The sequence below is a fragment of the Martes martes genome (genome assembly GCF_963455335.1).
Source record: "Martes martes genome assembly, chromosome: 2".
Taxonomy (NCBI): domain Eukaryota; kingdom Metazoa; phylum Chordata; class Mammalia; order Carnivora; family Mustelidae; genus Martes; species Martes martes.
In genome coordinates this window covers 143,828,959-143,854,474 of record NC_137889.1, presented here as the reverse complement: position 1 = coordinate 143,854,474, position 25,516 = coordinate 143,828,959, and the positions used below count along the sequence as shown (strand labels likewise).

Genomic DNA, 25,516 nt, shown 5'->3' with positions numbered 1-25,516 from the left:
TTAGTGTTCAGGTTTATACATCAGTCTCTGTGAATTTGGTCATTGTAAGTCAGCCTATCCAATCCCAGCGAACATTTCAGTTCTAAGTTTCAAAGCAGCCCTTGGAGGGTGGGGCTCCCACCGCTATGAGGTCCCCTCAGCACATAGCCAGCTGGCCCTCGCATGTGACACCTACTACATCCCACACCCTGGAACTCTGTTTTTCCTCCTGCTTTGGTCAACACAGAGACTGTGCCAAGCATCTCAACAAGCCACTAACTTCTTTCCTCAGCCCTATGCTGGCTCTGAAGAGACTTGAGTATTCGTGCAAAGAGATGAGCACTGGTCTGGGAGTCTGGGACTCTGGACTCAAATTCTGGCTCTGAACCAAGTCACCATGAGGCCCTGAGCCTCCAGGACTTCACTTCCTGGGCATACGGTGGCTGGGACGAGGGGGCCTCTGACGGCTGCGGGGGAACGGAAGGGACAGAGAAGGTGGGCCTTGCAGAGCTGGGCTGGGAAGGGCCAAGGAGTGGAGGAGGAGAGCTGGTGTTAAGTTGCCTAGGGGGAGCGTGGAAATCAGGGCCAGCTATGTCTACAGCAGGAGCTGTGTTTGTTGGGGGTGTTGCTGGCTGGTCCCCAGGAATGAGGTTGTGTGCCTGCCTGTATGTGAGAGGGTGGGGGACGGCCTCGGCTGAGCACCCACTGTACCAGGCATGCAGACCCCAGGTGCTGCTGTTCAGGGCCAGACCTGGGTGAGAACTGGCATCAGTGACCATCCACACTGCCTGGGGGCAGCGTGACCTTGAGTGAGCCTTCCAATCTCTCTGAACCTCAATTTCCTCTTCGGATGGCGGTTAGGAGAGGAGATCCTCATTCAGTTAGTTCCTGATTGCATTCATGCAACAAGTATTCCCTGAGCAGCTTCTCTGGGCCAGGCACTAGGGAGCCAGAGATGGTTATGAAGTTGCTGACGAAGAGCTGTCAAAGCTCTCACAACAGCAGGGGAAACTCCCTCCGATGTGCCACGGAGGACAGAGGATGTGGCGACCTCTGTGTTCAGCGGGACCCAGGGAAGGCTCCCTGGACAAGGTCTCGCTTGAGCTGTGTCTTGAAGGCTGCGGGACAGACCAGAATCCTGCCAGGTAAAGTGGTGGGTGCTAAGGCCCTGAGGCACATGTGAAAGCACCACCTGGGGGAAGAAACAGCCCAATGCATGCAGGACCCTGAATTGACACTGTTTGTGTGTCTGTCCCTGGCCTGGGGCTGTGAGGCGTTTAAGGGTAAGGAGCCCAGATCAGGCTCCTGCACCCGCTGGGAGCACGGGTGCCACCATGGAGCAGGAGTCTTGAGCGCATTCTGGGTGGGGTCAGTAGGCAGAGGGAAGGAGGAACAGTTCAGCTCAGGCAGGTGGGCAGGAAGCTCATGGCCCCATAGCTCCCACCAGAAGAGGGACAGCGGTGTCTGTGGAACTACCTCTGGGGGCCCCGAAGCCGGGAAGGTGGCTGCATACTCGGCCAGCGCCACGTCGTCCACCATGCTCTGTGCCATCTCAGAGAGCAGCTGGTCCTCCAGCCCGTGTCTGAGCAGCTCCTGAAGCAGGTGCATGATCAGGTGGTTCCTCTCCCAGCACTTCTGGACCAGGGAAGCCAGCTTGGCCTGGGAGGGTGGGAGTGGAGACATAGCCAGGTAGGTCCACCAATGCAGGACACCCTCCGGGGCTGAGCAGCTGGGTTGGGCTTGGGGCATCACATTCCTGCTCTGCATTCCCCAGCACAGCCTGGGCTCAAGCCCCTCCCTGCAATTCCTCCTGCGCCCACAAGCCAGAACCTGCTTTGAAAAAAGTCACCACACTGCTGCACCCCCTGGGGCTCCCCACTGCTCTCTGGATATGGAGTTCAGGATCAGGGGGTCAAGAGTGTGGACTCTGCCACTGACCAGCTGTGACCAAGCTTCTCTCTAGACCTTGACTTGCTCATCTGTACAATGGGCATCATTTAGGGCACCAGGATAGAAGGGGCTGGTGTCCCTCTCTGCCTGGCTCCCAGCTCCTTCTAGCCCAACAGTTGATGTTATACTTGTGGGTCTGTCTCCCACGTAGCTTGGGAGTTCCTCGAGGTCAGGGGTGACACTGCCCTGGATCCCTGGGCCATCACTGGGTCATTGCTGGGGACAGCATGGCCCTTGGGAAGGATTTGTTACATGAATGGTATGAGTGAGTGACCCTCCCACCATGAAATGACCTCCCACATATGTGCACGTCTGGAGGTGATGACAGACTCTCGTCATTCAAGGCTGGCCCCAGGTGAGTCTCTGTCCCTCCTGGTATGGGCTCTGCTCCATCAGAAGAGGAGGTGATGATGCTTTCCTGCCAGGACTTCCTGCCCTGAGGCTTGGGCACATCCCCCAGGCAGCGGTCCTTAGGCGCCCCATATTGGCAAGAAGGCAGGATAGGAGGGGGTCTGCCTTGGAGGCTGGGGGTCTCAGAACCCTTGGGTGGGGTTCCCCAGGTCCTCTGGATCACACCACCCCAAAACATCAGGGCCTCGTGCATTTGGCCTGCATCAGTTGAACATCGTAACTGCAGCTCCCCCTTACAAGGCCAGTTCATGGTGACCGTGACTTTACTGGGCTCTTCATGACCTCCTGGAGGGACCCTGTGGCTGAGGGGAGCCTTTGGCATCAGACAGAACTGCAATCAAATCATGGCTCTGCTACCAAGTAGCTCTGTGTGACTATGGGCAGGTCACTTCCCTTGTGAGCCTGTTTTCCCCATCTGTAAAGTGGCGCTCATGTGACCCTTTCCTGCCATGTTGCTCATAGACCTTAGAATAAACTGTGTGGAGTCCCTGTCATATGGCAGCCTTCGCAGTTTACAAGGAATTATGGTCTTTGTTTAAGTAAAAGGTACAAGGAAATGATTTTAAAAAAAAGGGGGGGCAGAGCGCGGAAGCTTCACATTTTCATAGGGCGTTAGGGTTGGCATTTCCACTGCTGATATCCACGGGGTGTCAGAACAAGCTTTGAGTGGGAATGACCATCACACCACATCACAACCCTAGACCCGAGCCTCTGACAGATGTGGGAGCGCTGGGAGGGAGAAGGGCTTGAAGGATGGCGTGGCTCACATTTCTGAGTTAACATCTAAGGAAACCAAGGACCCAGCACGGGTGGGGCTGGTGAGTCAGTGGGGGCCAGGGCCCCCTCTGTACCCCACCCAGAGACTGGACAGAAAAGGGCAGGTCCTCCAGGTCCACTTCCCAAATTCGGGTGCCATATTGAAGGTTTCCAGCAAACGACACGTCCGAATGGCAAAGAACATTTGGGCCATGAGGGCTACTTCTGGGAATCTGTCCTAAAGACATGTCTGGCTCTGTGGGGAATACCCTTCTAATAAAATGTGTGCATCACAATATTTATATACAAGAATGCAAAAGAGGGCGGGAGCGGGGAGGACAGACAGACGGACCTGACCATGGAGCAAGGGCCCGGCAGCTTTATGAACTGCGGCTCCTGGTGTTTTGTTCTTCAGCACGAACAGCTGATTCAGGGCTTGGGACAGACAAGGACAGCCCTCCTGGATTATACTCCGGCAGGAAAAGCAGGACGCAGACACCACAGATGTGGTGGGATCTCAGACACATGTAAAGTATACCGGAAGAAAATACACGAAAACTCTAGACTTGAATGGGAATTTGGGGGTGATATTTCTCTTCTTTCCAGTGTGTGTGTGTACTTTTTTTTTAAATAATAAAGATGGACTGAAGATCTAGAATGGGGAAAATATGAGCTCCGTTTGTTTAGAAGAGACATTTCATACTGATCTCACAGACATATTACCTTCAAAGGAGCCACAGCGAAATTGGCCTCTTGTTGCTTTTTCTGAAGCTCATTAAGCTGAAAGAGAACCAACATGTGTGAGAAGGCTGTGCCCCGCCCCCCCGCCCTCCGTTCACACTGCCAGCGTCTCCCCAGCCGAGCTGGGCTCAGAGAGGTTGGCTCTAGTCCCCTCTTTTCGCACATGGGCTTGTCAGTGAGGCACAGAGACCTTTCCCATCCCCAGCTCTGCAAGGCCAGAGGAGGAAGGATGCTCTGAGCTCTGCCAGACCGTGGCTGTGGGACCACCTCTGTTGCCTCTTCATTTAGGCAGGAAGCGTTCCCGGATATCCCCTGCAGAAATGCCAGAGTTTTCTGGTGCCGTGTTTTTAAACCTCCTGGTATCCAAGCCCGACACCCTGGGTCCCAGTCCTGGCTCAGCCCCTCGCTAGAACTGTGACCTTGTACAAATCACTTCTCTATCTGCCTCAGTCTTCTCATCTGTAAAGTGGGGTAATATTAGAGCCTACCCAATGAGTTAGGATTATAGCAAGGACGCTGTGAATCGTTTCCTGTAAAGTGCTTAGAACACCCGCTTAACGCTCACGGAATGTGAACCATTATTACTGTCTGGCACGCGCATGTCAGTGAAGCAGCTCTGGAGCTTCCAGCTGGGCCCCACACCCCGCTGAATGCCAGTGAGTCATCCCCACTGATGCTCGGTGGAGCACAACTGCCCAGCCGAGTCCCGTCTGAAGCGCTGACCCACAAAATCCTAAGAGAGAATAAGTCAGCTGGTCTCGAAGTCCTTCTCCCCCCCCGTCTTGTTCCCTTTGTAGTCAGAACAAAAAAGCGACACAAATAAAAATCCTTCTTCCTCTTCCCAACCTCTTCCGATCTCTCACGCAGGTTTCAACCCTGCCTATTCACAACCAGAATGCCAACGTATGTATATACACATATGAAACAACACTATTCAAATGTTTCACGTCTCAGTTTTGTCACTGAATTTACAGTCCAGGTGTTATTTCTATGTCAATACATACAAACTGATCACATCCACTTAAAATCTTGCATATTATTTCAGCATGAGGCTGAAAGGTAACCTATTGAACCCAAGTTTTATGAAAGTGTATACTGTTTCTTTGCTTTCCAAACAAGGCTTCACGAACATTCCTATATGGCTCTTTTGGTGTACCTTTTGGAATGTATTCAAAGTGTAAAATGCCAGCTCCAAGCAGACAGTCTTCTATTCAAAAGGCACTCAGTAACATTTGCAGGCTTGGAGTCAACCTCCTGCCTGCGTCGTTTTAGGCAACAGCATGAATGTTGCTGCACCCTGCGTGCTGGGGCGTTTGCAATGAAAAAGTGAATGAGAAGAAAGTGAAAAGACAACAGATGGGAGGAAATATTTGCCAGCCACATATCTAATACGGGACTCGTATCTAGAACATACACAGACTCTTCGTCTCAACAACAAAGAAATAAACCACCCAGTTGCAAAATGGACAAAAGAACTGAATGGCCGTTTGTCCAATGGAAGATAGATGAATGGCCAGGAAGCCCGTGAAAAGATGCTCAACACCATCGGCCACTGGAGAAAGGCAAAGCAAAGCACACGGAGTTAGCACCTCATGCCCACTGAGGTGCTCAATACCACACAGAAGGGTGTGAAGGTCCCTGCACTCATGGAGAGTCTGGGGCATCTGTCCATGCTGATGGGACTGGAGAAAAGAGCTATCAGAGACCGACCTCAAGGTAACTGTGGTTGAAGTGCCCCATTGTCCTATGACAAGAATTTCATCAGAGAATGGGAAGCTAGTAAAAAAGAACCCAATGGCCGGGGTTTAGGGGGAGTGCCCAGGTGGCTCCGTCAGTTAAGTGTCTGACTCTTGATTTTGGCTCAGGTCCTGATCTCAGGGTCATGAGACCAAGCCCTGTGTCGGGGCTCTGTGCTCAACAAAGAGTCTGCTTCAGATTCTCTCTCTCCTTCTCCCTCTGCCTCACCCCTCTTCCTGGTTGTTCTCTCGCTCTCTCTCTTTCAAAAACAAAACAGGAAAAACAGCTAAAATAAAGTAAAAATTAAAAAGAACCAAATGGAGGGGATTCTGGGTGGTTCAGTTGGTTAAGCCTCTGCCTTCAGCTCAGGTCATGATCTCAGGGTCCTGGGATCAAGCCCCATATCGTGCTCCTTGCTCGGGGCGGAGTCTGTTCCTCCCTTTCCCTCTGCTGCTCCCCCCCTCTTGTGCTTTCTCTCTCTCACTCTCTCTCAAATAAATAAATACAATCTTTTAAAAAAATAGAACTAAATGGAAATTCTAGGACTGCAAAACACAATACCTAAAATTAAGAACAAAAATAATGAGTTTATGAGTAAATCTGACTTCCTGAAGAGTATTCACTGGAAGATGGGTTAGAAAAAAAAAACACCTAAACTGAAAAGCAGAAAGAAAAAAACATTGAAAACTATGAGAAACAGACTACAAAAGATATGGTAAAAAGTTCTAGCATATGCAAATGGAAGTATATGCTTCACAGATCAGTGACAGACAGGAGAAAAAAGTCCTAATAGCTCCCTTGCTACACAAGGAGGGAACAGCGAGGAACATTCCCCGTTCACTGCCTGGGCTTTGGAAGTGGTATCAGCGCTGGGAAGGCTTTCTGTAATATGGATTAGGAATCATCACAACCCCACTCTGGACCAGTAATCCCAGTTCTCTGAGCTCTCGCATATAAACAGGAATATATACATTAATGGTAATAACCACAGATCCAACAACAGGTGAATGAAAGTCACTTCCACCCAATAGATTACTGCACAGGCCAAAAAAAAAAAAAAACACTGGGCACAAGGTTTAGGAGGCTATAGACATGAAACTCTATAGTGTATCTGATTATACAAAGAACACATGGGAAAGGAGCCAGAGATGACATTACAATGTTGATGGTGTGTTTTTCATCCATCAGCTTGTCAAAAACATGGAAGTGATAACATTCTGGGTAACAAGTGTGGGTGAATACATACACTCATTTATTCCTGGTGGAAGCATAAATGAGCACTGACTTTGGAGGGTTACTTGTCCTTCTGTATCAAAGTTAATTGCATACCTCTCTTTTGACCTAGTAATTACTTTGCTAGAATTTTACCCTTTGAATATGTAGCAGAAACATATCCCAAGTCAAGAAATACAGAAACGTTCACTAAGCTTTGTTTGTAAAGCAAAGAAACAGAAACAATGTGGATTTCCATAAACAAAGAATTGATTAAGTTATGGTTTGGCCTTGTGAAAAAACAATAATGGAATTTTTTTTAAAAAATGGGGAGATGGAGAGGAGAAGGGAGTTGAGGGAAATTGGAAGGGGAAGTGAACCATGAGAGACTATGGACTCTGAAAAACAACCTGAGAGTTTTGAAGGGGCGGGAGGTGGGAGGTTGGGGTAGCCAGGTGGTGGGTATTAAGGAGGGCACGTATTGCATGGAGTACTGGGTGTGGTACAAAAACAATGAATACTGTTACGCTGAAAAGATATAAAATAAATAAATTAAAAAATTATAGTCATTAAAAAAAAATGAGGTCAGTTTGTATGTGTTAATATGGAAATAGCACCAAGATTTTCTATTAAATGAGGAAACCAACAGGGTGCCTGGCATGCTCACTCAGGCATCTGCTTTTGGCTCAGGTCTTGATCTCAGGGTCCTGAGATGGAACTCCATGTCATGCTCCCTGCTCAGCAGGGAGCCTGCTTCTCACTCTCCCCCCCACTTGTGCTCTCTCGTTATCTCTTTCTCTCTCTTTCTGTCAAATAAATAAATAAAATCTTTTTAATCTTTTTAAAAAAATTTTTAAATGAAAAATATCAAGACGCGGAATATTTTTTGTGGTATAATTTCATGTATGTCCACACATTCACACATTCACCGAATGTGAGTACATAGGGTTGAAAAAAAAAATGCTGGTGCCCAGAAGGGTCAAAGCGAGGAAGGACTTTTTTTTGTTTTGTTTTGCATTTAAAAAAAAAAAAGAGAGAGATAATTACAGATCTGCATGCAGTCCTAAGAAATAACAAAGAAATCCCTTGTATCCTTTGCCCTGTTTCCCCCAAGGGGAACATTTTGTAAAATTATAATATATTACAACCCTATAGTGTCAATTATATTGGAACAATCTACCAATCCTACTCAGATTTCTCAGTTCTGCTTATCCTGTGTGTGTGTGTGTGTGTACTTAATTCTGAGTAATTTTATCACCCATGAAAGTTCGTATCGCCATCATCACAGATAAAATAATGAACCTTTCACATCGGCAAGGATCTCTCTGCCCTTGTATAAAATCACTCTCACTTCACTATTACAGAGGAAGGGCTTTTATTATGTAATATTTGAAAACCAGTTAGACTTTCTAGAAAAACCCACGTATATTAGTTTCAGATGGAACAGACGTTACCTTGTGGAGGGATTACAGGTCTCACTTCCTCCCCATACTGGTCTTTACTTTGGAAATCTCACAAATACTACCCAGCTGCTGGGAATGGTGAGATCTGGCCTGATTCAAGTCCTCAAAACTTCCCAGAGGGATGCCTGGGTCAGCTGAGGTCATGATCTTAGGGACTGAGATCGAGCCCCACATCCTGCTCCCTGCTCAGCGAGGAGTCCGCTTCTGGCTCTCCCTCCCGCCACTCATGCTCACTCACTCTCTCAAATAAATTTTAAAAATCTTAAAAGACAAAACAAAACAAAACAAAACACAACTTCCTAGAGTGTGGGCCCATTTCATTTACAGGCGGGAAAGGAAGCAGGGCTCCGGCCTACCTCACCCTGGAGCTGGTCCCGGAGGTGGGCGGCTTCCCCGAGTGCTGCCTGCAGCTGGCGGTGGGCGGACGTCTGGTCTCTGAGTTGGCACTGTAGGGTCAGCACCCGGTGCTGGAGCTGCCCCACTCGAACCCTCAGGTCCTCTGTCGGGGGGTCTGCCTCTGGGTCCCGCAGCTGTGGAAATCACCCATCCGATAGAAATACTTAGCTTAGCTTCTAAGTAATTTGCCTTAGCAAATAAAAGGACATGTTTTCCTTCTTAATATTTTTTCTGGCTTACATTTTTTTTCTCAAGTAAAAAATTTTAGAAAATAAAGGAACAGAAGTCACCCCACACCCTATTAGCCCGAATAATCACTGTTATTATCCACATATTTTTTTCCAGTCTTTTTGCTATGCCTGTATGCATGAGCACATGTGAGCGTGTGGCCCATCCTGGGGGTTTTTTTTTGGGGGGGGGGGGCGGGTGTTGGGGAGGGTCTGGGGAATCACAGAATAACATTCTAGAATGTGATTTTCAGATATATATATATCCCGATATATATATATCTTTTGCACATCTTTTCAAAAATATGCAAAATGGCAGGGCGTTCCAGAATCTGTCTCCATCGATTTCGGTCACCACTCTGCTAAAAAAAAGTATAATGAATGGAATTTAAGGTTCAAATCCAATTACGAGATGCTTATTACATTAAAGCATCCTCCATTTATATAAAGCAGAGGATAGTACATTTTCCCCCAAATGCTTTTTCTTAAATCAGTACAAAATGGTCTCTCACTCCTCTGGGGGTCAGACATGAGCAGGTTTCATATGGATGTCATGGGGAATTTCCAGGAAGGCAGAAAGATGTGAAGGAGAGGTGGTGTAGTATTCGGCAGGGGTGTTGAATAGTAGCAATGCCCCTATCCCCAGTGGTTCTGGGTTCTAAAGTCTTATTTTTTAATAATGTCCATACACACATACACACAGGCAAGCATATATATACACATACAGACACACACATAGATTTTCTCTATATAACAATTAGCAGACCATCTATATCTTTGGTATTCTGCTTTTCTTCCTCAATGCCATGTCAGGAGCATTTTTCCGTATTATGAAATAATGTTGAAAACATCATGGTGAGCATACGTTCTGCGGCATGCTGAATGCTCAGGGCATTCTAAATTTGGCTGCTGTAATTGGGGCGATCATAAACACCCCTACACGTAACAACTGGACAGACCTCTGAGTCCTTCCCTGAGATCATCAGAGGGAGATTTTCTGGACCCAGGGCCTGAGCATCATTAAGGAACCAATTCACATGCTACGGTGGCTGATGAAGGTGCAGCCCTACTAAATACCAGGCTCATTTTTGCAGGAGCCCAGAGCTCAGAGGCTTCTCACGCTCCCTTCCTTGGCCACAGCAGTGCACCCTTCATCGAAAGTAGTCACCCTGGGAATCTGATGACCTGCAAAGTTCATCTCTTCCTTGTGCTCTTACACTGGGGGGGTGAGAAGGGAGGAGGGGCCTGAGCCACTCTGCTGGGAGAGGACAGAGAGGCCAGTGCAAAGGCATAATCAACGTGCCTCACAGTTGATGAGGCCTCCCCCTCGTTAGGAAAGAAATCTGAGAGCAGAATGTGGTTTTCTTCTAATTAATAGAAATTCACAGAGCATGGGCGTAAGATGCACAGGCTGGGCCCTGTCAAGAACAGATGGGTGCTCCCGATGGTTTCATGAAATCCAGCTCTAAGACTTGCAAAACAACTTGGCCTTTCTGGGAAGTTTGGTGCCTTCGCTGCGTCCCCTCCCTGATGACTGGGACAAGGGGTTCATCCCAAGGACCCTTAGATTATGTTCTACTTGATCTCCCAGTATGTTCTAAAAAGAATGGACATGTGGGGTAGGGGCCAGCCCTGCCTGCCACATGGGATGGCACCACGCAGCAGTCTTGTGAACGGCTCATGACCCACTTGCCCCCAAACGGGCATGATCAGCATGGGCTCCAGCCACATGCTGTCCTGAGGGTTATGGTGCCCTCGGGGAGCTCTGGTGGGGGAGACCAACATAGAAATAGGCCATTCGGCACTGCACGGCAAGGGGAAGCTGGGAGGCACTGAGCCAGAGACACCCACTGCCATCCAGCACTGGGGGATGGAAATATGACCACTGCTTTCTGGACTGGTCAAGGGACATGTGAAGCCATAGTACCTGTTGATTCCCATGGTGGAGGTGTTCCCACCAGGACCAATGACACGCTGTGAAAGTGCCATCGCGCCTCCACACGGAGCCCATCTGCGGCCCTGGGAAGCACTGCCCCCCCCCCCCCCCACAAAATGAGACCCCAAGGATGAGTGGCAGTTCCCAGGAGAAGACTGGGGAGCAGGAGGGGCCAAGCAAGGATGCCGGAGGGTGGAGGGTGGGACGCAAACAGCTAAGGCTCCGCAGGCCTGGATTAGAATTCACCAGAAGGAATTGGGATTTCACACCAAGTACAAGAGGAAGAGACAGAAGGATTTTAAGCAAAATAGCAACATGATCAAGTCTGTGACTTGGGATGATGAAATGGGGACACTTTCTTGTCCCTGCCTCCTGTACATCAACAAACCTCATTTTCTTCAACTGGTTTTTGTCTGGAATCCTCCTTTCTTTTAGTTCCAAATTCCTCAACTCTGGCATCATCTCTTGGCATCATTTCTTGACTGCAAAGTTGTCTTGACTGTTCCCCCACATTCCCCTGGCCCCTTTCCTCCCAGCAGACAGTGATCTTTTTACAAATGAATTGAACCACATTTTTCTCCCGCTTAAAAGCCCCCAGTGGCTTCCCATTGCATTTAGAAAGTGTCGTAACTGGGGTCTGCTGGCCATCTGAGCTCTGCCCCATCTCACACCACTGTTGCCCACGTGATCCTGCTGCACTGGCTACTTTCTGTTTCTTGCTATTAGCCAGGTTCATTGCTACCTTGGGTCCTGGTCACTTGCTTCTCCCTCAACATGAAAAGCTCTTCATCTGCTGCCCTTTCCCACCTTGAAATGCTCAGCTTTACATTCCTCTCCTCAGGGTCCAGTTTCTACCAGGTCTGACCAGCTGATTGGACAACTACAAAATTGGGGGAAAGACATAGAACAGTTCTTTGCAAGCACTGAGTGGCAGCCAATGCAGGGTACAATCCTTGAGGAAAAGGATGCACAACAAGGCAAGCTCCATATTCTCCCTGGCTTTCTCACTGCAGCATTTTCCAAACTTTGGGTCAGGAGTGGGAGCCCTAGCTGAGAGGGGTGGTTCTGTTCAATGGAGGACTCAGAGGCTGGAGTTCAGGGGTGCTCTGATAGATGGGTCTGTGGAGTGAAGGAAAAGAAAGGAGAGAGCCAGGCACTTCCCTAGAAATGCCCTTTGGGTCCTTGGCTGAATCCTATGCTGAGCAGCACAGTGCAGTGCTTGGAGGCCTAGCTGAGAAGAGAAGCTGGAAGACCAATTGCTGAAGAGACTTCAGAGGTCTCACACTACTGCCAAGAGGGCAGAGTTCTGGCTGAGCCCAAACTGGTGCCCTCAATGACTGGTCAGGAGACTCAGTTACTGCTACTGAAAGGCCATGCCCCAGGAGCAAGGTCCACACTTAGAAGGAAAATCAGGCCCTAGGACTGGGTCAAAACTAACATACACCTGCACAGGAATGATCTGGTTTGCTGATCATTCCACTACCTGCCAGAGCAAAGGGTACTCAATATTGTCTAGTGGGAGATAACAGATATCTACCAGATATCCTACATGATGTCCAACATAAAATTTAAAAAAAAAAATCACCAGACACATGAAGAAGCTGGAAAGTGGCACTTAATCAAGAAATAAAATAGTTGATAAAAACAGACCCAGCGATAATCCAGATATTGGCACTAGCAGACGAGACATTCAAAATAACTATGATTATATATTTTTAAAACTATAAGAAAGATAGAAGAAATGAATGAAAAGATGGGAGTATTTCAACAGAGAATGAGGATCTCTTAAAAAGGATAAAATGTATGTTCTAGAGATACAAAATAGAACAAATGAAATTAAGAACACATGGGATGGAATTATCAGAAGATAGGATACAACAGAACACAGATTTAGTGACCTGAACAATAGGTCAGTATAAAATTCAAACTAATACACAAAGCTTAAAAAAGGGAAAAATAGAACAGTGTTAAAAGATATGGGATATAATTAAAAAAAAAGTCTAGATTCTAGGAAACAAGAGAAAAATAGGACAGAATAAATATCCGACTACATAATAACCCCAAATTCTCCAAATATGATAAAAGACTTGACTCTACAACTTGAAGAAGCTCAGAAAAATCCAAACAGGATAAATACAAATAAAATCACACCAGGCCCATCACAGTCAAATTGTCAAAACCCAAAAATAAGAAGGAAATCTTAAAAGCAGTCAAAGATAAAATAACACACTTACTTCAGGAAAACAAAACCAAACACAAAAACCATGACAAAACAACCCATTTCTGAATAGAAACCATGGGAGCCAGAGGCAATGCAATGAGATCTTCAAAGTCCCCTAAGCTGGGGAAATCTCTGCCTACCTAAAATTCTGAATCCAGCAGGGGGAAAAAAATCTCTTAAAAGTGGAAGTTGACGTTTGTTTTCTTAAAAAAGACATGGAAGAGAATTCATCACTGGCAGATTCTTACTCTGAGAAATGACAAAGCTCTTCAGGCAGCAGGAAAACAGATCCCCAGGAGTAGCAGTAAGAATGAATATCACAGGACCATGTGAGGTCCAGTAAATGTAGAAGATTATCACTTGCCTGGAATAATAATAATAACAATGCCTTATGAAGTATCATCAATGGGCATAATACATATGACAAAAATGAGGAAAAGAAGAAAGAGTAAATGGAGATAAACTACTAAAAATTTTACAGTATTTATTACCAATTATTAATTTGTTTGGGATTTCTGTATTACATGGTAAAAGTACTAATTTAGGGTACATTTAAATAATTAATAGATACATTCTGAAATGTCTAGGGTAAGCACTGAAGGAATGATACTAAATTATATAGCGGAATGAGCTAATGGAGAAGAAAAAGGAATAAGAGAAAGTACTTATACTAGTACCAAAGACAAAGGGAAGAAAGGAGAAACAGAACAGAGCAGAACAAAGAAAACACACGGTAAGAGGGGAGCAAACACCCAATGCTTGCATCACAGGTATGAAATGTACGTGGACCAAACACCCTAACTGAAAAGCAGAGGTTGCAAAACCGAGCCAAGCAAAAACAAACCAACCACATGCTGTTTCCGAAAAAACACACTTTAAATAGAAAGATGCCCACAGGTCGAACGCAAAAAGTGGGTGGTCTAAAAGAAGTTGGATTCCACGAAAACACTAAGGGAAAGAAACTGGTGTGACTACTTCCATATGAGACCGAGTGCAATTTGGGCAAGGAGCGTGGGAGGTAATGAGGGACATTTCATCATGATCAAAGAGTCAAGTCAGCAGGAGAACATAATTGTAAGTCTGTATGTATCTCATAAATAATTTCCAGATATACAAATCAAAACTAACATACCAGATGAAGAAATACACAAACGCACACTCAGAGATTGCAAACATATCTGGGTAAAAAAAAACAAAGCAAATAGACAGCCCGTCAGTAAAGATACAGAAGATCTGATCAGCAGAATTAACCAGCGTGGCCCCATCACAACACACAACAATGGCGGACCATTCAGTACTTTACAAAGACTCCTGGGTCATTTGCCAGAATAGACTTTAATCTGGTCAACAGAACAAATCTCAAATTTAAAAAAAATGAAAATAATATAGTTATGTTTTCTAACAACAGTGAAATAAAACTACAAAGTTGGGAACAAAAATATAACTAAAAAATTCAGCAGGTGCTTGGAAATTCAGCAACTCTATTCTAAATCACCCGTGGGTAAAGAAAGACGTCACAAATGGAAACTGCAAAGTACTTTGAAGTGGACGGACATAAAAGCACAACATATCAAAATGTGTGGGACATAGCTGAAACAGTGCTCAGAGAGACATGCAGAGATAGAAGTGCATAGATCACAAAAGAAGAACAGCTGAAAATCAATGATCTGAGCTTTCAACAAAAAGAAGCAAGGGGAAAAAAAGGAACATCCAACTAAATCAAAGGGAAGTGAAAGAAAGGGAAGAATGAAGGTATAAACAGAATCCAGGGAAATAAAATACATGCGATGAAGAAAATTGACAAAAACCGAAGGAATCCTCTGATTCCTTCTGATTGATAAAATTGCCATGGTGGGGGAGGCGGGTTGGGAGGAAAGGAGAGAAAGAGCAGGAGAGAGAGTGGAGGGAGAGAATGAATGAGTGGCTACAAAGGGGTCAACACTGAACGTCTTACAGACAGGCAAGACCACGGTGAGGCTATCATGAGCATCTCCTCCTGGGATTCCTGAACAGCGAGCACCCTCCACATTGTGTGGACAATGACTCAAGGAAGCCCGTGTCTTGGCCAAATCATAGATGTGGTAAGTGCAGAGCTGGGTTTAACCTCCGATCAAGTCCTAAAGTCCCTGCTCTTTCCATCATCCCTTTCAAGACCCAACATGGAGCATGATGGGGTCATTGGCCAACCTAGGGCGGTAATCATATTGAAATACATGAATGTATCAAGTCAACACACTGTGCAACTTAAGCTTCTACAATGTTGCATGTCAGTTACATCTTTTAAAAAGGGAGAGAAAGAGAGGGACCCACTGTGCAGAATTAGGACTTGGACTGCTTGATAAACTCTTGGATCTGAAAACATGAGCTCTGATCTTGAAGTGTCAACACCATCCCCTCCAGTGTCCCACCTGATGCCCATGGGAAGAGCCTAAACAGAGGGGCCAGCTAATGTCTCAGACTGTGTGCAGAAGGGGACCACCCACATGGCAGTCCCAGCCCTACTCCTCCTGCCACATGATTGCCCATTACTTCACTTCCCTGTGCCCTCATTCTCCCATCTGCTAAGTGGGGGTGATGAGGTGGGTACCTCCTCCAAGGGCTGCCTGGAGAACCTCACCTGAGGACAGGGGGTGGTCAGCCCCCTAGACAGCTAGCAAGATGCTAAGGAAGGAGCTGTGCGTAATCAGTCTACCTGGGGGCCATTGTTCAGGGCCGTCAGAGCTTGTGCTGGGTCCGCACAACACCATGGTCTTTCCTTCTCCTCTTCCGAATACGCTTCTTTTACTCCTGCTCCATGGATGTGTCCTTGCGGGACACTGGACACCTCGGCACTTCCCCAGACCAAGGATGGAGCGGCAGAGTTGGCATTGTATCTGGAATTCTCCATGCCTAAGGAAGGCCCCATACACCTGCCAGCTGGACCTGATTTCTCCTCCATGGGTGGCCCATGGGCTCCTGCGGTCAGTTGCCCTGAGAGCTGAGTCACCTGCACCCCCTTCTCCACAGCGGTCCCCTTATCCCCCTGCATCTTACTTTCCCCCCACGGACCCTCATCTGCTCTCACTATGCGGCCCACTGCTGTGCTCGCCCCCAAGGCGACTTCCGTCTCCAGGACATGGATTCTGCGTAGAAGGTGAGCATTCTCCCCGCTGAAGGCCCGGACCGTGTCTTCTATCCCCAGCACTATGCCCTTCATCAGTTCTTTGTAACCGACCCCGAGCTCCGAGATCAGCGCCTTGAGCTCCTGGTTTCCCAGGGTGACGCGCTCCATCACACCTTTGGATTTTCTGAGGCTCTCCCACACGGCTTTCTGCAGCTGGGCCGCGTGCATTTTCAGCTTCTCATTCTCCTCTTCAAGCTCAGAAATTTTGCCGTAACTTTTCCCGTTGCAGTCCTCAAGGTCAGAAATGACCTGCCAACATTGGTCCAGTTCCCCCTTTAAGTGTGAGATGTCCCCTAACAGCATGCTCTTTTCCTGTTCGAGTGTGGCGATCTTTGTCCCATTTCTGTCCCTCTCTTTTTCCAGAACACTCATTTTTCTACGGAATCTCTCTCGGTCGCCCCAAAGCTCAGCATTGTCATGTAAAACCTGGCTTCTCTCTTTTTTCAGTCCAGCAATGAGCTGCTGGAACCTTCTCTTCTGCCTTTCAAGGGCTCTTGGAGGCCAGTTCCAACCCTGCTCAGAGGGCCATTCTGGGCCCAGCCTCACGTCATCCAAATCAGACACCGTCTCAGGAAGAACCGTGCTGGTTCCCAAGGCCTCCATCTCTCCTGGTCTAACCTCTTCACTAGCCTCCCCGGGTTTGACTTGCCTGGCCAAACAAACATCCAAGCCCTGGTTTCCCAAAGCCTGCTGGGAGGAAGGCTTCCCCTGGCAGCTGGGCCATTTCCAAGCAGAGTTCGTGCTCTCTCCTGCCAGCATGGAGGCTTGTGGCCACTGCCCCCCTCCTCCAAGCTCCAGGATGGAGAGTTGCTGGAAACAAGCTTCCATCTCCTTTTCAAATTTGTCTAGTCTGAGTTCAGAACTGCCAGGCCCTTTGCTTGGAGCCCATGAGCTACTGGTACGTTCAGTCCCCTTGGGTGGAAAGACTGGGTCTCCCAATCTGGGAGACAGTCCTTCCTCTGCCACTGAGAAGAGTGTATCCTGGCCTGCACATTCCACAGGGCCAGGTTCTTCTGGGATGTTCCTGTAGCCCAGACTGGACCCTTCTAGAGGTGCTGCCTCCTCCTCCTTCTCTTCTTGCCCTTCGTACCCAGGGCTTTCCTCTCGCAGACACAGAGCCTTTCCAGACCACACAAGAGTTTCCTCCTCGCCCTGCCCTGCAAGGACCTGAGCACCTGCTGGAGATGGCTTCTGGGCGCCCTGGGTCCTGACTGTAGGGTGCTCTTCCTCCACATCTGATAAAGGCCCTCCCACCCTCCCCCTCCTTTCCCAAGCCCTCCTCGCCCCCTCCTCCTCTGTTCTCCACTCTGGTCCTCCTCCCTCCTTCCAAGTGTCTTTCAGATCTCTGGGCCCTCTCCTGGGAAACCGGTGACTTGAAGTCTGTGGGGACTCCTGGCAAAGGGAGGCTTTGGGGCTCTTTGCCCAGTGATGATCCCAACAGGGCTGTCCAATGGCTCTGGGATCAGGCGATGACCAGGCATCCAGCACCTGTTGCATTTGGGAGTCTTGTGGAGACGCCTCCTGGAACAGCAGCGGCGGCAGCAGGGAAGAGGGGTCCCTGACTGGCCCCCAGGGAGGGAGTGGGGACGTCTGCACCAGGAGAAAGGACCCCTGGGCCTGGGCGGCTGCTAGTCTTCGCTCTGAAATCCAGGCCAGCTCCACAGGGAGGAGTGAGCCGTCCCTGCACTGCCCGGGGGGGCAGCCACAGATGAGAAGGAGAGTCTGTTCATCCAAGCTGGTCTCAGCTGGAGTTGGCTAGAGATGGGAAGAAAAGAGAAAGTATGAAGCAGCCTCTTCCCCCATTTAGCTCTCCCCCACTTCTCTGACCTCATCTCCTGATGCTCTTGGTGCCCTTTCACCCAGGCAAATTGGCCTCCCTTACACGCCAAGCCTGATATCCGTGCCCCAGGGCCTTTGCACCTGCTCTTCCCTCTGCCCAGAATATTGTTTCCTGGATCCCTTCGTGGCTCACTCTCGATCCATTCACATCTCTGCTCACGTGTTACTTTCTCTAGCAGCCACCTGGCCATTTCACCACATTGTGTGGGTTCCCCTTTTCTGTGCCCCCACCCTCTCACAGCTTGCTGTTTATCGATGCACACACTGTCTACCCCCTTAATTGCTATATGTCCAACATGGTAACCACAGGCCACCAGCCATGGTTTAAGAGCTGGGAAGCTGGGGGTTCATGGCTCTCCTACTAGACCACACAGGTGTAATGGATTTCCATTGTCATGGAAGGCTTTAGTGGATGGCTGTGTAGACTACCTGCTCCAAGGGCAGGGTCCCTGGGCCTAGACCAGTGCCAGGCCCACAAGATGCATTTCACAGATATTTTAAACTATATTTTTACATACATTTCTTCAACGTATGTATCCATTCCGTGTCTTCAAACCTCCCCCTCAGTTATTTCCAGAACGTTCTTCCAAACCCTTCTTTAGCCCCTTCTCCCACCTCCCACACGCAGTTGACGCCCCAGGCACGCAGTAAGCCTCTGGCCTCACCGGTCCATAGTCAGATCCTGTGACGTCTTCCAGGGTCTCATCTGTGGTCTCCAAAACAGAGGGGCCTGGTCCAGCCCTGACGCAACCCCAGGAGCAGTGGCCCTCAGAGGGCTGGCCTAGGAGGCAAGAGGACCCCGGGAGTGAAGGAGACCCTCTTAGGAGTTTTTTCACAACTGCCACTAGTGACTGAGCCTCCTGCTCTAGACATGACCTGCCACTTGTCACTGACTCCAGGCCCCTAAGCCCCAGAGGTGGCCTGACGATCACCAGCACCTGCCAGGCAAGGATACCACGGCTCAGAGATGGGGAACGACCATCCGGTGATGTGTCATGGACTGGGTGTGGAAGCCGCCTTTGCTTACTAGGACGTTCACACAGGTGACAAATCCCACGACACCTCCCTCAACCCAGGCACCCTCATGGTCCCACAGGATCGTAATTCCCTGCCTCCAGCCCTGGCCACACGCCTGGCGTGCAGACGAAAGAGCTGGTCCCAGGCTTCACCGCCAGACAGGCCCCTCCTCCTTCTCTTCCCAGGAAATGTTTGACCATTTGACTTGCCAGTTCTGCTCCCCAGAAATAGGCTAGAGGGGGAATGGCAGCTGTGTGGATCAGCAGCACCGGGGGCTATAAATACCCCCTCATCTCTAGCCACGTTTGGCCTTGGAAGACTGTAAGCAAACCACAGACTCCCTCAGTGGGACATCGTGGTTTTGGGGCTCCCTCAGTACCTTGCTTTTGCAACAGGGAATCCAGAAGCCACGCCTGAGACTGTGATCAGAGGCATTGGTTCCCTCTGTGATCAGAGGACAAGTTAGGGACAAGGGGCTCCTCAGCCCCGGCAGCTCCCAGACCTCGAACCTGTTTCACACCTGAGTTGGCAAGGGGTGGGGCAGGGATAGGATAGTCATCCCATGGTCTTCTGCAAAGACCCCTCCTCCTGAGACACCAGCTGTCCCGCACTGGCCGTGCTGAGGCTGAAGGAGTGAGCCTGAATGTCTAGCTGAGCCCAATCAGGGACCTTGTCGTGGACATGGCGGACTCTAATCCTCCCTTCTCCAGCTGTGTGACATCAAGCAAGCAACACTACCTCTCTGGGCCTCAGCTTCCTGTCTGTAGAGCTGGGCAGTCACCCCCACCACACACACATTGGCAGGTCCTAGATGAAGATCAGCCGGTCAGCAGGTGTCTGTGCAGGTACCCCACACACACACCTGCAGAACCTCCCAGTCCAGGACCACCAGCAGAGCAGACGGTGGTTTGCGGCCCTTGTCTTCTACCGGCATCCTGTGTGTCCTCCCTGGGCAGGCATGGGGGTTCATCCCGAATCCGGCTCAGAGTGTCCTTGAGGAAGACACAGGAGGAGAGTCATGAGTGTCCTCACAGCAGAAGGCTTCCCTCCGGGCCCATCCCAGCCCCAGGGACTCCAGGATGGTCTCCAGCAGACCTGTCCCTCCATCGTCAACAAGTCCCCAGTGCCACACCTGGTATCTCGAGTGGCACCCCCTCCCCTTGGCCTCTCCCAAAAGGTGAGCCGGGTGTGCAGAGAGGAACTTCCCTGAGTCGGGTCTCTCCCTGCGGAGAATTAGTTAAAGATGGTTCAGCTCTGACCCACCGTCCACGAGGGGCTGGGGACGAGTCTCCTCTAGCTTCCCACAGCCCCCTGCTACTTCTAGCCAGATTCTAGTGGGTGCTGTTCACTTCCCCTATTGTCCCCCACCCCACTAGACCATGAGTCCTTCAGGCCTTCAACGTGGCTTCACCTGGTCTGCACCCTCACCTTACCCTGACACCAGTAGGTGCTTAATAAATGTTTGGTAGTTAGATGGATCGGCAGAACCTGCAGAAAGACCTGCTTTTATTCAGCAAGCACTTATTAGGCTCCAACTATGTGTTAGGTGCTATTCTAGGTGAGGGATAAACAGAAATGAATATGTAACACCCATCCCCTTCTCACCTGTCCCCCAGGTCCTCACCTGCTCTCGGCAGAGCCCTGCATCGACTCCCAGCTACACCTCTCCTGCCCCCCCAGTCCTGCTCACAGTGCCAGGGAGGCCCCCCCACAGCATGCACTCTCCTACCTACACGGCCTCCCCTAGCTCCCCCTAGTGTGGGATGAGTTCAGTGCTGCAGTGGGCACTGCAGGCCTTTGAAGGGATGCTCCTCGCTTGGATTTCTGCTCATGGTGGCCTCCCTGCCCGTCCCCAACCTGGTTCTGGCCTGCCTCTGCACCTCCTCATATGCTGTCCCTCCTGCCAGGATGGCACATCTTCCTCGGAAGGAAGTGGGTTGCCTGTGCCCTGCTCTCTGCCCCTCCCTTCCACACCCCACTCAGCATCAGAGCAATCCCACTGAAACGGAAACAGGATCAAGTGGTTCTCATGTTTCCAGCCTTCAATGCTTCTCACTGCCCCCATCCTCATTCTGCACCCCATGCCCCCTGCATCAGAGCCGTGCGCCCCTAGTGCCCGCTGCTTGCCTCTCTTTCCACCCCTCTGCCCAGCTAACCTGCTTCCCTCTGGGCTCACCTTGAAGGCCAAATCCTCAACAAGGCCTTCCCTGGTCCTCCCCCAAATGAACCCCACCTCCTCCCTCAAGGATCTCCCCCTAATGCTCTGAATTTGAGACCTTCCCTTCGTCTGTGTCACGTCCATCATCCACAGACCAGGAATCTCAACTCTGGCCACACCTCAGAATCACCCAGAAGCTTTTAACAGTCACAAAGCAGGACCTCAGCCCAAAGCAGCTGAAGCCAGAGGGGCCTGGGCACCAGCACTCTGCTGGGGGCGCCAGGCCCACTGACCCACAGTGCCAGACACCACTCTCGCCAGTCGATCCACCCGCTTCCCACGTGGACAGAATGAAGCCCTTCTGCCAGCAGCTCATGGGCACCACTGAGAAGAGGTGAAGGGGACGTGGGGGAGGGAGAAGGCAGAAGAGAACAAGGGAGAGAGAAAGGAGTGAGAAGGAGAGGAGGGAACCGGCTAGAGAATGGGAGAGACAAAAACTCCACATGGGAACCGGCAGGAGAAAGACAGCAAGGAGGAGAAAGGAGCGGGCCAAGGACAGCTGGGAGGGCGGCTTCGAAGACCAGCACCGCTGCCCCGTTCAGTTCTGTTCAGATTTCCTTCCCATACCCCAGCTGACTTCAGCTCGGTTCCACAAATACTTTCTGAACTCAGCTATAAGGGCCAGGCCCTGGGCTGGAGCTGGGGACGCCACCGTGGATAAAACTCACAGAACCCTGCCTTGGGAGGTGACTTGACGGGGAGGGAGGGGCATCCTAGAATACGATGCTACCCACCCCTCCTTCATGTCACAAGTGACAAAATGATGGCTCAGAGGGGGAGAATGACTTGTCTGAGAACACACAGCACACAGGCGGGAGAACAGAACCAGAGCTCAGGTCTTGAACTGGATCCGGGCTTTCTCTCCCCCTCCCTGCCCCTCTCTACTCAGTCTAGTCAACCCTTCCTGCCCTCCTTTACTCACAGGGGCAGTGACCCCCAATTTCACAGAAATTTAGCTTTCATGTGCAATTATTTCGAAAGATAATCAAAAAGAAGGACATGAAGAATATGGAGTGATCCAGACACAAACACGATCCATGTGTTAGAATATATCCTTCTGGGCTTTCTTCTATGTAGAGACATTTAAATTCTTCCAAAAGTCTGTTTCTACAGAATGTCCATTTTTGCTCTGTGCATTTCTCATTTGATGACCTCGGAGGATCATGTCCCATAAGATCTTCTATAATGTGCTGCTTTATAGCCACCGAACACCCTCTGACAGAAGGACACCCTCACTTACCAAGGCAGTTCCTTCTTATCGGACATTTAGGTTGTTTCCAACGTTCACCTAACTATAAACAGCGCCGAGGTGCTTTCAATATCTTACAATTATTCAGGATAGAATGCAATCTCGAGATTTCATGTATTTCTATTTATTTCGTAACTAAGGAACTTGATATCTTTTTTTTTTTTTTAGATTTTATTTATTTATTTGACAGACAGAGATCACAAGTAGGCAGAGAGGCAGGCAGGGGGTGGGGGAAGCAGGCTCCCCGCTGAGCAGAGAGCCCGACGCGGGGCTCAATCCTAGGACCCTGAGATCATGACCCGAGCCGAAGGCAGAGTCTTAACCCACTGAGCCACCCAGGCGCCCCGGAACTTGATATCTTTGCCTAAGACCACTAACCATCCGTATTTCCCTTTACATTACTTGTATCATCGTGGCTTTGCTACAGCTTGTTTTTTTGACATTACCGACCTGTGTTTGAAAGCCCTCGAGAACCAAATGTGCAATAACACTTCCCCACAGACGCAAACAGTGTGCAAGGACGGGGCCGCCTGGGACGCGTAGAACAAGGAAACCATTCTCATAATCGCCACCAGAGGTCACTCTGCCTGCACTGCCAGGACAGAGAGGCTCGAGGAGGAGCGTCAGCATTCCCAATGCTACTGTCACCAGGAGCGGAATCTCTGCTCTGGGACAGCGTGACACTGACATTTATACGTGTGTGACTTTCCATCTCCCTGCACAAGCCTCCGCAACCCCCAGGCAGTCCCCTGCTACAGACCAAGTCTCCAGTGTCTGCACCTGTGTCTGTCTCCCCTATAAGCTTTCAAAGAACAGGGTCAGCTTTCCAGCCCCGGTGCCGGCACAGTGCCTGGGGCATGGCAGGTACTCAAGGTGCACTCGCTAAAAAGCAGACACATCTGCAGGCAGGCCTTTCTTGTCTTGCAAACCACAGTCCTTTTAAATTCCCTTTCACCCACGCCCTGACCAGAAACCCCCTCCCCAAACACCTCTCCAGGTCAGGGTTTGTCCTTGCTATGGTCTGTTCCTTCAGGGACCTGGATCCCAAGTGATGTGTTCTGGAAACCGGCAAGTGTGAGATCCCAGGCAACTCATGTGCCTCCTCTGGACTGTGGGGTCAGGTACAAGGATGCAGATACTATCTGGCTACCTCCCAGAGCTGGTGAGATCCTGTTCGGAGAAGTGTTTGTAAACATAAAGCGAGTAAAACCTCTTCCCATGAAGACTAGCACCAGCATAATGCATACTTCCTTGCCCAGAACACATCAAACGTAACCAGTGGGCTGCCGGGCGTGGGGGTGGGGGGCTCCCTGATGATCTGTAATGGTTTTCTATCTGATACACACTTCCCTGGGGCTAGACACTGCTCCAGGTTTCCCAGTTTCTATGCCTCCCTCTAGCACTGCCACTGTGAAGCAGTCCCTTTGCTGGAAGTTTGCATTTGCCATAGGCAGTGGAGCGAATATCTTCCGGGTCACTTACCCGCTGAGCCACTAGTTCACCAAGACCGTCCCAGTTGTGACCAAAGCCTGGGGTTCAAGACTATCTTAAACAAGGAGGAAAACACTTGCCAGGCCCTACACAGTGAGAATTAGGACTTCCAGCGGTGAGTCATGCCACCACAAGGACACAAGGAGGGAACAAACTGGGAAGATTGGGAAAGTCTTAGAGGAAGCAGCATTCCCATTGAATGGAGAGAGAGCCGCAGAGTTTACTGAGCGGCCGAGAAGAGCAGGTTGAAGCTTCTAGACACAGGGAAGGCTGCAGGACCGAAGAGCCTGGGTTCATTAGGGGTCTGTGGAAGCTCAGTGTGGCCAAGGCAGGGTGGTGGGAAGGAGCAGGCCATGAGCCTGAAGGAGGAAGCCAGCCTAGAGCACCAGGGGCCTTGAATGCCACAGGGAGGGGGTTGAACTTGATCCCAGAGTGACAGCGGCCAGGAGGATTACAAAAGGAGATCATTGGGGGTCACCACAGCTATCCAGAGAAAGGCACTGAACCCCTGCCTAGAGCTCTTGACCTCTCTGTGTCCCTTTGGAAAGGCACTGTGGGCTTTAGGAAATCACACACCCGTGCAATGTTCTCAGAACTCTGCCTACAGTTTCATAAGTGTTCAATTCTACATCAAGACCCTGAAGGGCACCAGCAGTTTTGTTATCAATAGGCTCTAGCATTTAAATTTTTTTTTACATTTTATTTATTTATTTGACAGTGAGAGAAGGATAGAGCGAGCACAAGCAGGGGAACCACAGAGGGAGAGGGAGAAGCTCCCCTCTGAGCAGAGAGCCGGATGCAGGGCTCGATCTCAGGATCCTGGGACCATGACCTGAGCTGAAGGCAGACACCCAGTGACTGAGCCACCCAGGTGCCCCTCTCGCATTTAAATTTTGAATCTTAGCTACACTTCCCTGCAAGCTGCTAACTGGCTGGAACTTTGCATCTCCCCGTGGCCCTCTCGGGAGGATTTCTTGCTCTCAAGATGGCCCTTCTGACTCCAAAATGCCCCAAGTCCAGGCTGTCACTGCCCTCTGAGGGTAAGACAGAGCCTGGCAGACTGTCATACCCCATCACCCTGGGTCCAGCCCCCATTCTAAATGCCAGGACCCCCAGCAGCAACCCATGGACTGTCAGGCCCCTTCCTCAGCCCTACACTCTGCACTCAGATGGTTCTGTCATCCTGCACAGACAGGGGACTGTCTTGGGCACTCTCCAGTCCCTGGACCCAGCCAAAGCCCAAGCCAAGCAGAGGCAGCAAGTGGGCACCTGTGAGAACCTAAATTACTAAGCCACCGGCCAGGATGAGCTGGAGGGGCACAGTGTGGCATTCACAAACCCCGGGAGCCTGGGGGGACAACTCCTGCCTCACCACTTCGTATCTCTGTGATCCTGGGCAGGTCACAAGCCTCTCTGCACCTTCATGTCCTCCTCTGTGAAATGAGGATAACACACTGCCTCCCTCCAAAGATTGTGGATGACTAAACAAGTGGCAGATACGGAGCCCAGA

General features: G+C 49.8%; 1 protein-coding gene across 1 annotated transcript in view; it reads right to left on the bottom strand.

The window, feature by feature from the left end:
• Nucleotides 1–25,516, bottom strand: part of LOC308338341 (uncharacterized protein C4orf50) — a gene marked incomplete at both ends in the record, with an annotated part of 48,125 nt that overhangs the window by 12,937 nt on the left and 9,672 nt on the right. Inside the window, 6 exons of the mRNA XM_080796351.1 lie at nt 1,456–1,638; nt 3,820–3,876; nt 8,606–8,779; nt 16,094–16,705; nt 18,697–18,812; nt 19,977–20,040. Of these exons, the coding sequence (XP_080652477.1) occupies nt 1,456–1,638; nt 3,820–3,876; nt 8,606–8,779; nt 16,094–16,705; nt 18,697–18,812; nt 19,977–20,040 (1,206 nt within the window). The remainder of the gene's footprint in view (nt 1–1,455; nt 1,639–3,819; nt 3,877–8,605; nt 8,780–16,093; nt 16,706–18,696; nt 18,813–19,976; nt 20,041–25,516) is intronic.